This window comes from Hyperoodon ampullatus, assembly GCF_949752795.1.
Source record: "Hyperoodon ampullatus genome assembly, chromosome: 4".
NCBI lineage: Eukaryota > Metazoa > Chordata > Mammalia > Artiodactyla > Ziphiidae > Hyperoodon > Hyperoodon ampullatus.
This window is the reverse complement of record NC_136917.1, coordinates 132,879,507-132,895,878: the sequence shown is the minus strand read 5'-3', so window position 1 is coordinate 132,895,878 and position 16,372 is coordinate 132,879,507. Positions and strand designations below refer to the sequence as shown.

Genomic DNA, 16,372 nt, shown 5'->3' with positions numbered 1-16,372 from the left:
TTTGAGAGATGTACTTCATTTAATCCTAAATTTAAGATTGTAACATAGGTAGTTTAGAAGTATTTCCAGGAAGTTTACCATATTTTTCATTGTTTCTTACCTTAATTCCTGGCTTTACATTAGCATCACATTTTATTAAAGTGTGTGTGTGTGTGTGTGTGTGTGAGAGAGAGAGAGAGAGAGAGAGGAGAGAGAGCGAGCACATGAGTGCAGCACCTAGCTAGGATTTAATAAGTGCTTACTAAATGAAATTATTTTTATTGTTGTGCCTTCTCCTCAAACCAAATAATAGAGCTTGGGGGAATTGTGCTTTTGTTGGAAAATTTATATACCAATTTCCACAGATATTTGAGTATCATACCACGTACTGTGTGGTCTGTGAGTTCTGAGATTAGGATGACACATTCCTGCTAGAGTGGTGACTCTTCCTCCTGCCTGCTGATCCCTTGGCCACAGGGAACCTGAAGTGCCCATGCGCAGCTCTAGCTTACAGTTCAGTAAGACTCTTCCTGTTTTCTCTGGTGGAACCATTTTCTCTTTGGGAACCAAGACCTCCAAAACTGCAGAACCTATACTTGTAGTGGGGGCAGGAAGCACAGATTTCCCATGTGGATCACTGGAAGTGATGGATGGTATGTGGACCACCCTTGCTTGTATCCCTTGGTTCACAGACCCATGTACCACATGAAAATCTTTGATTCCTACTGAATGATGTTCCATCCTCATAAAGAATCACTTCCAAGCTGTCTCTTTAGCTGTTCTTTCAGTGGACAGTTCCAGTTTGTCAGGCTGGCAACTTCTGGGTGTTGTGGTATGATATGGACCCCATGGTTGTGCACCTGCTGCAATACCACCTTTGCTGAAAGTGGACCCCTGGTCTGATAGAATGTTATGTGGGGTCAAACACTATCAATTTGTATTACTTATTAGATGATTTAAAAGTCTTTGTATAAGGTTAAAAAGAGCTCTTCACTGAGGAAAAAGTCTAAATCGTAATAAAGCATTTGGCCAGTTGCCAGGATTTTTTTCTTTCTTAGTGGTACATAAAAGAATAGTTTCTTATATTTAAATGGTGTCTTAAATTTGAAATGGGGTATCTACATTCCTATCATCATCATAGGTAATTAATACTAGGTGGGTAAATACCTACCTAATTAGCAGGTAATATTCCTGCTGCCTATCTATTTTTTTTTCAACAAAATAATTTTATTTCCGGGACTTCCCTGGTGGCGCAGTGGTTAAGAATCCACCTGCCAATGCAGGGGACATGGGTTCGATCCCTGGTCCGAGAAGGTCCCACATGCCGCGGGGCAACTAAGCCCGTGCGTCACAGCTACTGAGCCTGTGCTCTAGAGCCCGCAAGCCACAACTACTGAGCCCACGTGCCACAACTACTGAAGCCTGAGCACCTAGAGCCTGGGCTCCGCAACAAGAGAAGCCACTGCAATGAGAAGTCCGCGCACCACAGCAAAGAGTAGCCCCCGCTCGCCGCAACTAGAGAAAGCCCGCACGCAGCAATGAAGACCCAGCACAGCCAACAATAAATAAATAAAATTTTTTAAAATTTATTTTTATTTATTTATTTCCTAACATGTGGCAAACATATACATCCAGTACGTACTTATCTTGGACATTTATTCACAGATGACTTCCAAACTACAACTGTCTTGATATTTAAGCAGGAACAAAAAGTTACCTAGTTTATATGAAAGATGCTTTTAGATGGATAACAGTATGGACATTTTGCATTGGTCACAGCAGAATTTGATTGATTAGTTCTATAAATTTAAAGCTTGGAAAAGTTATACTTTTGCATCTAATGCTTTCAGACGAATAGGATGCAGCAATATCAACTTGTATTCCAGAGAAATTTCCTTAGTTTTTCTGGTGATGGAACCACTTATCCACATCTGTTGGTATTGTGCAGGCAGATTCACATGGTGGTGGTAAAGCATCCACAATGGCTTTGGCAGCATCAGTATCACACTGGAAGTGGCTCTCAAACACTGTGGTATTCACGCAACTGATTCCTTTTCCATCAGTTTTCTTAGTCACTAATGCTCTCCAATAGTCATGAGTGCTTTTAATAATATCAGTTGCAAAGTCCTTATCTTTAAATTTTGCGTTGAAAGCAAACTGGTTCTCAGGTTTTCCATCAGGAACCTTGTACCTTCTAAACCAGTCCACAGTAGCTTCCAGGTAGCCAGGTTTCAGCCGCTTGACATCATTAATATCATAATTGGCTGCATCAGGATCATCCACATTAATGGTAATGACTTTCCAGTCGGGTTCCCCTTCATCGATCATAGCCAGTATGCCCAGAACTTTCACCCTGATTATTTCCCCTCTTGCACATACCTTGCTTCCAATTTCACGTACATCAATTGGATCATTGTCACCACAGCAGCCGGTGTGTTCATCTTTGTGTCCTGGGTCTTCCCAAGTCTGAGGGATGGCACCATAGTTCCAGATACATCCTTTATAAGGGAACAAATTTGCAACATAACGGAGTTTCCCTTTTTCACATCTTGTTTAATTGGGTTTAAAGGATCCTTTGTAGCAATCTCCATTTTTGCATTGGACCAGCCTGGTACTTCACCATGTGGAACACATCCTTATCTGCATAAATTGGAATATCATGAAACGGAGATATATATTGTCCTTTTTCATTTTTGAGGAAGACTCAGTAGTCGAGGGTGAAGGGCACGGTGCGCTTCTCGCTGCTGAAGCTGCTCATGATGCTGGAGACCAGCCGCCACTGCCGCTGCTGCTACAAAGCCACTCTTAATTTTTTTTTTTGGCTGTGTTGGTTGGGTATTCATTGCTGCACGTGGGGCTTTCTCTAGTTGTGGCGGGCAGGGGCTACTCTTCGTTGTGGTGTGCGGGCTTCTCATTGTGGTGGCCTCTCTTGTTGCGGAGCACGGGCTCTAGGTGCATGGGCTCAGTAGTTGAAGGATGCAGGCTCTAGAGCACAGGCTCTGTAGTTGTGGCGCACCGGCTTAGTTGCTCCACGGCGTGTGGGATCTTCCCGGACCAGGGGTTGAACCTGTATGCCCTGCATTGGCAGGCAGATTCTTAACCACTGCGCCACCAGGGAGGTCCCATCTATTTTTTAAATTTACCCTGAGATAGGAAAGTGTTCAGATATTGGCCAGCCCAAATGACTAATGTATACTACCGTCAGTCAGTAATATTTGTTGAGGACTTTTTATGAGCCATATTTGATTATAAGCCCTGGGGCTATATGATAAATAGGATAGAGTTCCTGACCTTGAGTTGTTTATATTCTTGAGTTCTTGATGACTCCTCAGTTGCTTTACTGTCTGCATTTAAATGTTACAAGTTGACTATTATTCTGTCTAAAGTCCACTTTTTTCATTCTACATATTCACTGAACCATTGAAGCATCCATTTCCTTGGCTTGCACTTGTACCTGTTTACTCTCCCAAACTTATTACCTGTATTTTTTTTTGATTGAAGTGTAGTTGGTTTACAATATTATATTAGTTTTAAGTGCTCAATGTAGTAATTCAGTATTTTTGTAGAATATATTCCATACAAAGTTATTATAAAATATTAAGTATATTCCCTGTACTGTACATTACATTTTTGTAACTTATTTATTTTATAGCTAGTAGTTTGTAACTCTTAATCCTCTTTGCCTCCTTTACTCCTCTCTCAGCCCCCTCCATTCTGGTGACCACTGGTTTGTTCTCAGTATCTGTGAGTCTGTTTCTGTTTTGTTACATTTGTTCCCTTCTTTTATTTTCAGATTCCACGTATAAGTGAAAACATACAGTATTTGTCATTCTCTGACTTATTTCACTAAACATAATAATCTCCAGGTCCATCCATGTTGTTGCAAATGGCAAAATTTCATTCTTTTTTAATGGCTGAGTAATATTCCATTGCATATACATATACACCACATCTTCTTTATCCATTCATCTGTTGATGGAAACCTAGGTTTTCATACCTTGGCTATTGTAAATGATGCTGCTGTGAACATTGGGGTGCACATATCTTTTCAAATTAGTGTTTTTATTTTCTTTGGATATATACCCAGGAGTGGAATTGCTCCATACGATAGTTCTATTTTTAATTTTTTGAAAAACTTCCATACTGTTTTCTGTAGTGGCTGTACCAATTTACATTCCAACCAGCAGTACACAAGGGTTCCCTTTTCTCCACATCTTGCCAACCCTTGTTATTTCTTGTCTTTTTGATAATAGCCATTCTGACAGGTGTGAGGTCATATCTCATTGTGGTTTTGATTTGCATTTCCCTGATAATTAGTGATATTGAGCGTCTTTTCATGTGCCAGTTGGCCATCTGTATGTCTTCTTTGGAAAACTGTCTATTCAGGTCCTCTGCCCAATTTTAAAAATTGGGTTGTTTGTCTTGTACTGTGAAGGAAACCATGCAGAAACACAAAAAGACAATGTACTGGTTGGCAGAAGATATTTGCAGATGATATGTTCCATAAGGGGTTAATATCCAAAATATGTAAAGAACTTCTACAACTTAATATCAAAAACAAACAACCCAATTATTACTTGTATGCTTAATCTCTCTCCTCAGCTCCAGACTTTTAGATTTAACTCTTTAGGATTGTTTTTCCTCTTAGATGAATTACCGGTAACTCATGTTCATCGAGTCCAAAATTGAACCTATTCTTCAGCTCCCTCTTTCCTTTCCAGTTTTCCTTATTGGCATCATGGTCTTTGGAAGCCAGAGTCCTTTGAATCATGTTGATTCCTCCCTCATAATCCTTTAATTCTGTGCTTCAAAAGTGTTCAACTTGGCAGTTATCTCTAAAATATTTCAAATTAGTTAGTTTCTTCTCTATTTCCCACCTTATTTTAGGTCCTTTTCAGTTTCCCTCTGCTCATTGGTAGTAGCTTTCTTTCTAACCTGTCTCCCTGCCTGTAGTTTCATTTTTATGCTGGTAAAAATTCCAAAACAAAGTCTGATCTTTATAGCCATTTATTTAAGATAAACCCTCCCATGTCTTTCCATCTCCACAGACTAACCAACTTTCAAATTCTTTTACACAAGACAATTTCTGCCTCATTTGCCACTTTTTTACCTGGACCGATGTATTTCTGGCTTATTTAGACTATTTCCTATTGGCCACACAAGCCAAATTCTGTTCCTCCTCATTATTTATCCTTGTGTCTTCTTCTGCATTGAGTGCCTTTCCCTAGTCATCATTGTTTTACATTCTTGCTTGCTGCTTCCTTAGATCAAGCTTCAAACTTGAAGACTCTTAACAGACATCATTTCATCCATTTCCTGCCAGTCTTGTGAAAGAATCCTGTATCTTGTGAAAGAAACTATTTAAAACACTTTTCATGTTTCTTGGAATATAGTTAGGTTCAATAGATGTTAACTATTGTAACACTGGATTATTATAGTAAATCATTAAATTAAAATATGTAAATATTAACCTATATAAATATTTTAGATTATAGTACTTATTTTTTAATATAATTATATTTATGCTACCTGATATGAGCACCTCAGAGGCAGAGACAATCATATTCATCTTTATACACCCAGTGCCTTGTACCATGTATGCCTGACACGAGGCACTCGGAATATGTTTTCATGAGTGTAAAGGATGATTGACAATTAAGACTTGCAGATGATCTCAAGGTTTGAGAGGGTTCTTGTTTCTAGTGGTAGTATATCAACAGTGTTTTTCTTTTATGGTAAGAGAGCAGATAAAGAGAGAGAAGCAGCAGTGATTTATTAAGATTATGGATATACTGAGTTTGAACTGTTTTCTTGATATGCTAGGAGGTGGCTAGAAAGTAAGGGACTGCTACATAGGAGAGTATGTACATGACTGCTACATGACCTTCCCTTTTTTTCCTGCCAAACTTGCTCTGTAATTGGCAACTCCCCTTCTCCCTACTCCATGTTCCTGGGTGATCTAGAGCAGGGCTTCTTAATTGTATGCTGTCAGTGAGTTGTGTGTGTGTCAAGATGCTGATACCCCCCAACCTTTGGGGTGAGCCTCCACAACTTGGTGTGGCCCTGGCCCCTAGTCTCTTCACATCATCTCATTTTTTTGCCCAATTATGCTGTACAAATATTATAATTTTCTATGTCATGTTACAAAAAGCACTGACTTAAGATCTGGTTTGCTCCTAATACTTCATTTGAAGTATACTAATTTGACAACTAATATTTTCAGGAAACAACCCCTAGAAATAACATATATGAAAGCAGTGAATGAAGAACAGAATTTTTGTTGTAGGGTTACATTTTAATTTTTAATAAAAAAATTCCTGCTCATAGTCTGATACTTAGCATACTTTTTTTTATTGTTATATACACGTTTTATATAATTTTGCATGGTGAGCACATCCACTTGAAATTACTTATCCATAATTTGGCACAGACTTTTTCACTAATAGTTGTTAAGTATGTTGCAAAATCTTAACATTTAATACTGATATTTGAAAGTAGTACTTGGATGATGTAAGTATCCACCTTCTCTTATTATAGCTGTTATAATCTGGCTTATTAATATTGAAGTAACACTCGCAGGAATTCAGTGAATATTATGAGTATTAATGGAAGAGGATAAGTTAAGGAATACTCTCTTGTCTTTCAAGGTTGGCTGGGGAGTTTTTAAAGTCGAATTATTTGTTTGTTGCTGTTGGACAAGTGGGTGGAGCATGTAGAGATGTTCAGCAGACCATTCTCCAAGTTGGCCAGTACTCAAAAAGAGAAAAACTTGTCGAAATTCTACGAAACATAGGTACCTTACATTGATATAATTATCTTTTGTTATGATTTTGATTTTTACAAAAATGACTTTTAGAAATGACTTTAAGCATTATTTGGCATAAGTTAAATAAATAAGTTTTCACTGTTTCCTCTTTCTCTAAAGCTCTTTTTCTAATGATTCGATTTTTTGGATAAATGATTTAGCAGTATAATCCTTTCTCCTCCATAAATGTTAAAAATGGGAAGAATTTGAGACTTTGTTTGAACAGTGTTTGACAAAAAACTATTCCAGCAGAAATACATATTTTCTTGTTTTAGAAAATAGAAAGGATGAGTAACGTATCTTTACATCAAGCTCTGTTTACTCCACTAAAAGTGAAATCTTTGTTGTATTTCTACTTCCCAGTTTCTGCTCTCTAAGGCTTCCTGTATTCATAGTTCAAAGAGTTTTGGAGATAGAAGGGACTTTAACGATCTAGTTCTGTTCCTTCACAATGTTGATGAGAAATCTATCCCTTTCCCCTCAAAAAAATTTTTTTTTCAATAGAAAGTTGTATTTCTTTGATTGAGATAGCTTTAGTTTGTGCCTTGAAATAAAATTTTCTAATATGGCCTTTTAATACCCTTTTGTTACCTCACAGGCTAAATGTACTTACATGTGTCCATTCTCCTCATTCTCCATTTTAGTAAATCTATTTCATTTTGAATGTCAGTGTTGGGACTGGGGAATGAAAAAGCAGGAAGCTCTCTCATTTCCAACAATAAGAAAAAAGAATGTTGTTTTAGAAAGCACTCTTTAAAGGTTTCTAGTCTTCAGTTTTCTCCTGAGTTTTATATAAAAAAAAAAAACTTTTAAAAACCAAATACTCATCTTGAGTTTGAGAAATGTTATTAGTTTGCTTCATGATATGTATCATAACATATACTCTGGCATGCAAAATAAAAATAATAACTGCTATAGGCCACATACTGTTCTGATTGTTTTACATGTGTTAACTCATTTAATTCTCAAAACCACCTTCTGAGGTGGGTTTTGTTATCCCCCATTTTAAGGATGAGGACACTGAAATACAGAGATGTCAGGTAACTTGCCCAGTATAAATTGAAGTTCCAGTGTAGCAGGAGATAAGCAATATATGGTTTTGCTGAAGTTAGAGCACATTTCTAGTATAATTACCTTAAGACTTTAATATATGAATTTGTGGAATAAAGTTTATTTAGAAAATAATTCTACTGAAGAGAGTGTTTCAAAATGCTGAGATCAGTGTATAAGCACTATTGGTATACTTCTGTATTATTTAAACTGTTAAATGTTTAGTAGTTTAGAGTTTATTATTCTCATCTTTTTTTTTTTTTTTACTTTGCATGGAAATGTCATGCCATATATCCTAGTATTTTACATATTTTTGTTCATATAATTTATCTCTTTTTCTAATCGTTAACTTAAATCTGCTAGCTTTCCTCTTCTGCCTTTAAAATGTGTAGGTTTCATTATTTCATAGTAGTATACCATCTGCCTTTTTCATAATTTTAAATGAACAGGTGTCCAAGATTTTATTGAGCTCATTAATTACAAAGGGAGCCAGTAAGATGTTACAGCCAATTCTAAGGAGAATTCAAAGAACACATTTATGTTTGTTTATTTTTATTTTTTTTGGCTGTGTTGGGTCTTAGTTGAGGCATGCGGGATCTTTCGTTGTGGCACGTGAGCTTCTCTTTAGCATGCGGGTCTTCTCTTCTCTAGTTGTGGCGTGTGAGCTCCAGAGCACATGGGCTCTGTAGTTTGCGGCACGTGGGCTCTCTCATTGAGGCACATGGGCTCGGTAGTTGTGGTGCACAGGCTTAGTTGCCCCGCGGCATATGGGCTCTTAGTTCCCTGACCAGGGATCGAACCCACGTGCCCTGCATTGGAAGGTGGATTCTTTACCACTGGACCACCAGGGAAGTCCCCAAAGAACACATTTATGTGTAGGATATCAGGAAGGCTAAGATGGATTTACAAATAGATGCAAAAGTGGTCAGTATCCACAAAGCAATAATCAATTACATTTGAGGGAAAATTTTCATTTGTATTTTTCTTGGTAAGAATCATTTGCATTGCTCTCAGTTGCAATAGAGGTATAAAAAAATAAAGACAGTAAAAGGCACAGACAACCCTGAAGGGTGTGCTCATCAGTGATCATCTTTGCTCTTTTCTTGAAAAACAAACACACAAATGGTTTCTATTTCTTGGTCACTGTTACTCCAAGTGTAGTCTCAACCACTTATGTTAATTATTTTAACCGTAGTAACTTCTATTTCAGAGAGTAAACTAGAGGCAAGGATGGACAGTTGAGAGATGTCGTACACAAACATTGTAGCTGACTACCAGAGCTCATGAACTTTCTATACCACACATATATCTTTCTACACCACACATATTCTTTTACACTTAAAGTAGCAAAATTGAGTAGGTTCATTAATATGACTCAAAGATACTGCCTCTCTATAGTGTATGAAAAATAACAAGCAAAAGGACATAAACTTATGTTTAGTAATTAATGTTTGAGAATTCTATCCTATATTCAGTGACTACTGAGTTAATTAACTCAATATAGTCTACTATTTTAAGTTATCTAAAGCCAAAGATCTTGGAAATTATCTTCCAGATGACAGTATACAAAACGGTAGATAGTGTTGAATAGTCAGTTTAGTTGAACACAGATTTACATTTTCATACACTTAAACATTATGGAGAATATTAGTTATTTTGACTGGCAAATCTCTGTACATTAAGAAGAACCCAATGGGGCTTCCCTGGTGGCGCAGTGGTTGAGAATCTGCCTGCGAATGCAGGGGACACGGGTTCGAGCCCTGGTCTGGGAAGATCCCACATGCTGCGGAGCAACTAGGCCCGTGAGCCACAACTACTGAGCCTGCGCGTCTGGAGCCTGTGCTCCGCAACAAGAGAGGCCGCCATAGTGAGAGGCCTGTGCACCGCGATGAAGAGTGGCCCCCGCTTGCCACAACTAGAGAAAGCCCTCGCACAGAAACGAAGACCCAACACAGCAATAATTAATTAATTAATTAATAAACTCCTACCCCCAACATCTTCTAAAGAAAAAAAAAGAACCCAAGTAAAATAAGATACATGTTTGTTTTCTACTTAACACTGATAAATTCGAGAAAGTACATTTGTATTTTTAAAACCAAGTAAGTTAGTCTTGTTTACCAAAGATTTCACTTAATTATGGGAACTTGGAATCTTAAAATATTTCTGCTTTAGCTCCTATAAGAAGAATTTTTTAAAAAAGTTTAATATAGTTAAAGTATTATGAGTCAATTTCTTTATTTTCCAGGAATTTTAGGAATATTTATCTCTATAAATTCTCTAGTTTATCTCTGTAAACCAATCAGAATTGAGCTCCTTTAAGAGACTTTATAATTTGTTAATACTCTCCATAGAGTATTAACATAATGATTATACATAGTGGTGGGTAAAGCCCTTTCTGAATTATAGGTACATAAAGAGCTTATAGCTTCATTTCTACCACTTCAGCCACAGGTAAAGGGTAAACACAGAAATACAAAAAATTGCAATCTAACTACCAAAGCTAGAATTCTTTTTTTTTTTTTTTTTTTTTTTTTTTCCGCGGTACGCGGGCCTCTCACTGTTGTGGCCTCTCCCGTTGCGGAGCACAGGCTCCGGACGCACAGGCCCAGCGGCCATGGCTCACTGGCCCAGCCGCTCCGCGGCATGTGGGATCTTCCTGGACCGGGGCACGAACCCATGTCCCCTGCATCGGCAGGCGGACTCTCAACCACTGCGCCACCAGGGAAGCCCTAGAATTCTTTTTATATTCTTAATTGATTTTAGTTCACAATGGACTAATAGGCAAAAAAGGCTAACAAGATGAATTGTCTATTATTTTTCACGCAACAAAATACGTAACTATAATTCATTAATCCATTTACAAAGATCACCAGATGGTCTGCTTATAAAACTAAATTTGCATTATTGCTGCCATCAAAGGGGTATAGCTTATTGTCTGAAGGAGAAAAAATACCAAATCAGTAGAGGAAGAATACTAGAGAAGTGTCAGGGGAGTTAAATTTTTATTACCATTTGGGATTCACACTGGGAACCAAGAAAAGATGAAATTGAGGCTTTAAGCTGCACAGTAGTATTAGGTAACTGACTATCAAATTTATCAGTTTTGGCATTGAGCATCTTGTTGGATTGAAAGGTAATTTTTGATAAAACATAAAATCATTACTCTCTAATAAATAAAATGACTATGTCTCAAGGATATAACTAATTTATTACTGTAAGAATCAGTTGCTCTATTCATTTCCTACCTGGTTACCTAATAGATATCTGTGATTTATTGGTAATTAAATATCACCCCTAAACCTTCCTTTCTTGGAGTCCTCCTGTCTCACTTAGTTCCATTCTTCCAGTTGCTCAGACACAAAATCTGAGGCATCCTTGAATTCTTTCTCCAGTGTGCACATCTGATCTGTTAGCAAAATCCTCTTCTTTCTATCTAGCATCAAAGTATATCAGAACCCATCAGCTGCTCAGTTAAAACAAAGATCAGATCTTTCCACTTCTCTTCTCCAAACCCAGTGGCTTGCCTTCTCAAAGTAAAGATCTTTCAATGGTTTTCAAGGCCCTTCATGATATGGCCTCCATTACCCCTCTGTCTTCAAATCCTACTGCTCTCCCTGGCTCACCCTATTCCAGGCACACTTTGCTCGTTACTATTCCCCACACGTAGCAGACATGGTTCTGCCTCATTACCTTTGTTCTTGATATTCCCTCTGCCTAGAACATAAAAACCACATGGGGACCTCTTTTCTGTTTGTTTTTTTTTTCTTTGAGCACACCAAGAACACGTATACCTTGGAATCTGATCCTTTATATTTGTTCTTACCCTCTGGCTTGTAATACTGTTTCCTCGGGTATCTGAATAGTTCACTTATTTTAGTAATATCTCTACTCAGATGTCATCTAATTAGAGAGGGTACATCAGTCCACTTGGGCCCTTTATTCTGCTGATTCTTTTTCCTTTTTAGACTTAATGCATAATCTTTGTTATTTGCCTCCCCGCAGGGAGTGCAGGGGCTTTGTTTTATTGCTGTGTTTTCAACACCTAAAATAGTTACTGGCATCTACTAGGCACTAAATATTTGTTGAATAAATGAAGCCAGCTCATAGGAAGATGGGGGAGTGGGATTATGAAATGTAATACCTTCTTACTTTCATTAAGGCTATAAATATCTTTCCTCTCTAACATTTTATAGAAGAGTTCCTTGTGTGGAAATGTCTCTGGCTCATGCTTGAATTTCAACCAATTAAATACTTATAAAATAACAAGTAAATATTCTTTAATGCATTAAGGCCCTGGGATAATTTTCTGTATATATAAGATACTTTGGGGATCAAGGGGTTTGAATTAAGAGATAATGTTGGAACATGGAATATTGTAGAGTTTGTCAGCCCTGGGTTAGATGCCATTATTATGAATACCTGTGGTAGTCAAGGTAGAATAAAAGATTCTGTGATCTTGGGAAGTAAAGAACAAAGGCGTTTATTTATAGAGAGGGAAATGAAGGGCCTGAGACAAATTTGTGGAACTGTTAAAGAGTTGGCAGGTAGATACCATTTATCTTTCCCTAAGTCTCTACTTCTTGGTTGGCTTAGGAAGGCAAAGGGCAAGCTGATTTTTTTTTTTTTAGTCCTAAAGTAGGAAAAAGTCCTTGTCTCTCTATCTTTGACATTCATCCATTCAGGAAATATTTGAGTTACTATTACCTATTAGGCCTGAGTCTAGGTGCTAGGAATACAGCGATGGATGAGACAGTTTCCTACTCACCCTACCCTTTTTTTTTCTTTTCCTAATTTTGTAGTTTGAATGTTAATTGTTGTTTCATTGTCTTGTAGGAGATGAACGAACTATGGTCTTTGTTGAAACCAAGAAAAAAGCAGATTTTATTGCCACTTTTCTTTGTCAAGAAAAAATACCAACAACAAGTATTCATGGGTGAGTAGATTAATATGATTTCCTAGTAAGGAGGTAACTTCTGTTTGTCATTTGTTAAGAAATGTCAGTATATTTAACTAGTATAAAATCCTAGAATTAAGATCTCAAGATCTAAACAGTTATTCTTCATTTTAAGTTTTTATAAGGACCAAGTGGTGGGCATGGGCAAGTTAAAGGTGTGTCTTAGACTTCTTATTATGAGGATTGGTAACTTCTCAAGACATCTCATTTAAAAGGCTCTCTGATACTTAGATCTAGGTGTTTCTTCAGCTGAATCTAATCTTTCTGATTAATCAGTGAATATATAGAAATCAGAGATTATGCTTTTTAAAAAGCGGTAATTTTTGAGGTGGCATTCTGATCAAGTAGTTGTATATTTTTTGTCAAGACTAGAAAGAGATTATTAATAGGTAAGATTTGATGTTTGTCATATTTGAGTTTGTATTTTGGCTCTATGTATTAGCTGTCACCTTACCTCATCTGCAAATGGGGTTAATTGTCCTAACCTCAAAGTATTATTATGAGAATCAAATTAAATTATGACTTGAAAGGAATTAGTATAATACTTGGTATGTAAGAAGTAGACATTAATGTTAAATGTTGCTACTTTTTACTGTTATTAAAAAGAAATTTATGTGTCAAACTTCAATGGTTCTTTTAAATAATTTTCTTAAGAGCTGTCCTAATACGTACTTTTATCTTCTTTCAAGTGATCGAGAACAGAGAGAGAGAGAACAAGCCCTTGGAGATTTCCGCTGTGGAAAGTGCCTAACTCTTGTTGCTACTTCAGTAGCTGCCCGAGGGCTGGATATTGAAAATGTTCAGCATGTTATCAATTTTGATCTCCCTTCTACCATTGATGAATATGTTCATCGAATTGGGCGTACTGGTCGTTGTGGAAATACTGGCAGAGCTATTTCCTTTTTTGATCCTGAATCAGATAGCCATTTAGCACAGCCTCTAGTGAAAGTACTGTCAGAAGTAAGTTTTTAATTTTTTTTACAATTTTATTTATTTATTTATTTATTTATTTATGGCCGTGTTGGGTCTTCGTTCCTGTGCAAGGGCTTTCTCTAGTTGCGGCAAGTGGGGGCCGCTCTTCATCGCGGTGCGCGGGCCTCTCACTATCGCGGCCTCTCTTGTTACGGAGCACAGGCTTCAGACGTGCAGGCTCAGTAATTGTGGCTCACGGGCCTAGTTGCTCCGCGGCATGTGGGATCTCCCAGACCAGGGCTCGAACCTGTGTCCCCTGCATTGGCAGGCAGATTCTCAACCACTGCGCCACCAGGGAAGCCCCAGTTTTTAATTTTTAAAACTGAATAGATAGTGTTCTTACCTTGTCATTGAAAGCGGACATTTTATGTATATGTATTTTAAGGAAAAGTAAACTGTGCCAATCTTTGAGACTTTATGCATGTTGTATATGAAGTTATTAATTTTTTCTTTTAAAGGCTCAACAGGATGTTCCTGCATGGTTGGAAGAAATTGCCTTTAGTGTGTATGTTCCTGGCTTCAGAGGTAGTACAAGAGAAAATATGTTTGTATCAGTTGATACTAGAAAGGTTAGTTGAAGGGAAAAATTTAGAACTTGGCTTTTAGTTATTCTTTGTAAATGTTGTGCTGTTGTGAAGTAACTATAACATTCAGTAATTTACCTATTCCATTATTTTCATACCTGGAAGAATACTTTAATAGTTCTCTAAAAATTTTATATACATACTATATAGTTTTGGTCTTAAAGGTGAGGAGTTTGAGATTTATGCTCAGACACCTTCCTTTCCCAATTCTGCTGGCATTTTAAATTCTAATTTGGGATCTTCTGAGATTTTTTTTTTTCTTCTGAGATTTTTGTAGGAATTCTTTATTTTTTAAATTCTGACCACATTATTAAGTAAGAAAATAATAGAGATGTGGTTGCATATCTTTTCTGTTGTCAGTTTATAGGCAACATCATTTTTATACAGAAACAATGAGCATACTAATCATTAAATATTTATGCTTATTCATTGAAGAGCTTTGTTTTTCCACTTGCCAAAAAACTATTGGCTTAAAGTTTTCTTGAAATCTTCTGTGCATTTAGACTTTACAGGTTTATGCGTACCTTTTTTCAAATGGATTGGATTCAGTTGGAATGAAATTTTTTATATATTTGGGGGAAGACATGGTGGAAAGCTTGAGTCTCTGCTCTCAGTCTAGGCAATGTAACTTTATTTATTTATTTATTTATTTATTTTTTACAACTTTATTGGAATATAATTGCTTCACAATGGTGTGTTAGTTTCTGCTTTATAACAAAATGAATCAGTTATACATATACATCTGTTCCCATATCCCTTCCCTCTTGCATCTCCCTCCCTCCATCCCTCACTATCCCACCCCTCCAGGCGGTCACAAAGCACCGATCTGATCTCCCTGTGCTATGCGGCTGCTTCCCACTAGCTATCTACCTTACGTTTGGTAGTGTATATATGTAACTTTAAAGCTACATAAAATTAAATGTTTGTTTCTTTTTTTTTTTTTTTAAAGAATTACCAGGGCAGGAGCTCTTTGAACACAGCAGGGTTTTCTTCTTCACAAGTTTGTAATCCAGTAGATGATGAGTCATGGGATTAAAGCTAAAACAACCTTCAAGTTTGTGGTACAGTTTTGATGCAGAGAAGAAAATAGTTTTGATTTTTGATTTTTTTAATAGAAGTATGAAACCTGACACTCTTGTTTCTCCTGTCCTCTGCTCTTACTCCCACCCTTAAAAAAACATCCTTACTGACTAGTTATGTGAAATGCTAAAAGTTAGAATGTTGCAGTTACTGATACAAATGGTGTTAACTGGAAAGATTAAAGCATTCTAAATGTCTTGCTTATTTTTATTGTATTCTTCAGGGGTTTTAGACATATTTTATGTCTAAATGCTATGTCTTAGTATAGTGTTTATTGATCCTATAACAAACAGGACAAAGGATACACTTTTGGTTAAAAATCATTGGGTTCTATTTTTACTTAAAAGGAGCCTTTAAACAGTAGTTAGTCACTGAAATATAATGACATGATTTTCATGATACATAGAAAGATAAGCTTTTAAAAGTAATTTTGATTTTATATCATCAGATATGTGATGAACATAGTTAAATGTTTGCAATGTGAGCTCTGTACTCAATGATACAACTGTTTGTAGTTATACTATATAGACATCCCTTGAAAATAAAGTATGAAACTCTTTTCCCCCTAAGTTTTCCAACAGCACTTTTAATTTTTCTTGTTACAGGTCGTAGTTCTCAACTCCTGTCTTTTGAAATTTTATTGAGTCTTGTGAAACCAATGAAGTGAACAGAAAGTCATATAAATTGAATATAATGTACATTAATACACAGATGTAATAATGAATGTCATTCTTTGAACTCAAACTATATCAATAAAATACATTGCTGTTCACTGTTACAATTTTTTGATATTTTAATATTGAGGGAAAAAACTCTGTTTTTTTCATTTACCATTTTATATTTTAAACTTACTATGTCTAGAATGTAAGAAATTCTTAATAAATCATTAAATGAGTGAACCAAAACATTAGGACATAAAACAAGTGAGATGTAAATATTTAGGGGGAC

At 36.6% G+C, this 16,372-nt stretch overlaps 1 protein-coding gene and 1 pseudogene across 4 annotated transcripts in view; one reads left to right on the top strand and one right to left on the bottom strand.

Annotated features, from left to right (window-relative positions):
* DDX4 (DEAD-box helicase 4) overlaps positions 1-15,380 on the top strand; it is a gene marked incomplete at both ends in the record, with an annotated part of 84,936 nt that extends 69,556 nt beyond the window's left edge. For all 3 annotated transcript variants that reach the window (XM_079702222.1, XM_079702220.1, XM_079702221.1), the window contains 5 exons: positions 6,627-6,772; positions 12,668-12,767; positions 13,478-13,748; positions 14,219-14,329; positions 15,294-15,380. In XM_079702222.1, the coding sequence (XP_079558348.1) occupies positions 6,627-6,772; positions 12,668-12,767; positions 13,478-13,748; positions 14,219-14,329; positions 15,294-15,380 (715 nt within the window). The remainder of the gene's footprint in view (positions 1-6,626; positions 6,773-12,667; positions 12,768-13,477; positions 13,749-14,218; positions 14,330-15,293) is intronic.
* LOC307051727 (inorganic pyrophosphatase-like) lies at positions 1,876-2,737 on the bottom strand (annotated as a pseudogene). Its single transcript has one exon. The product of its transcript is annotated as an inorganic pyrophosphatase-like (transcript).
* Positions 15,381-16,372: the final 992 nt, after the last annotated feature.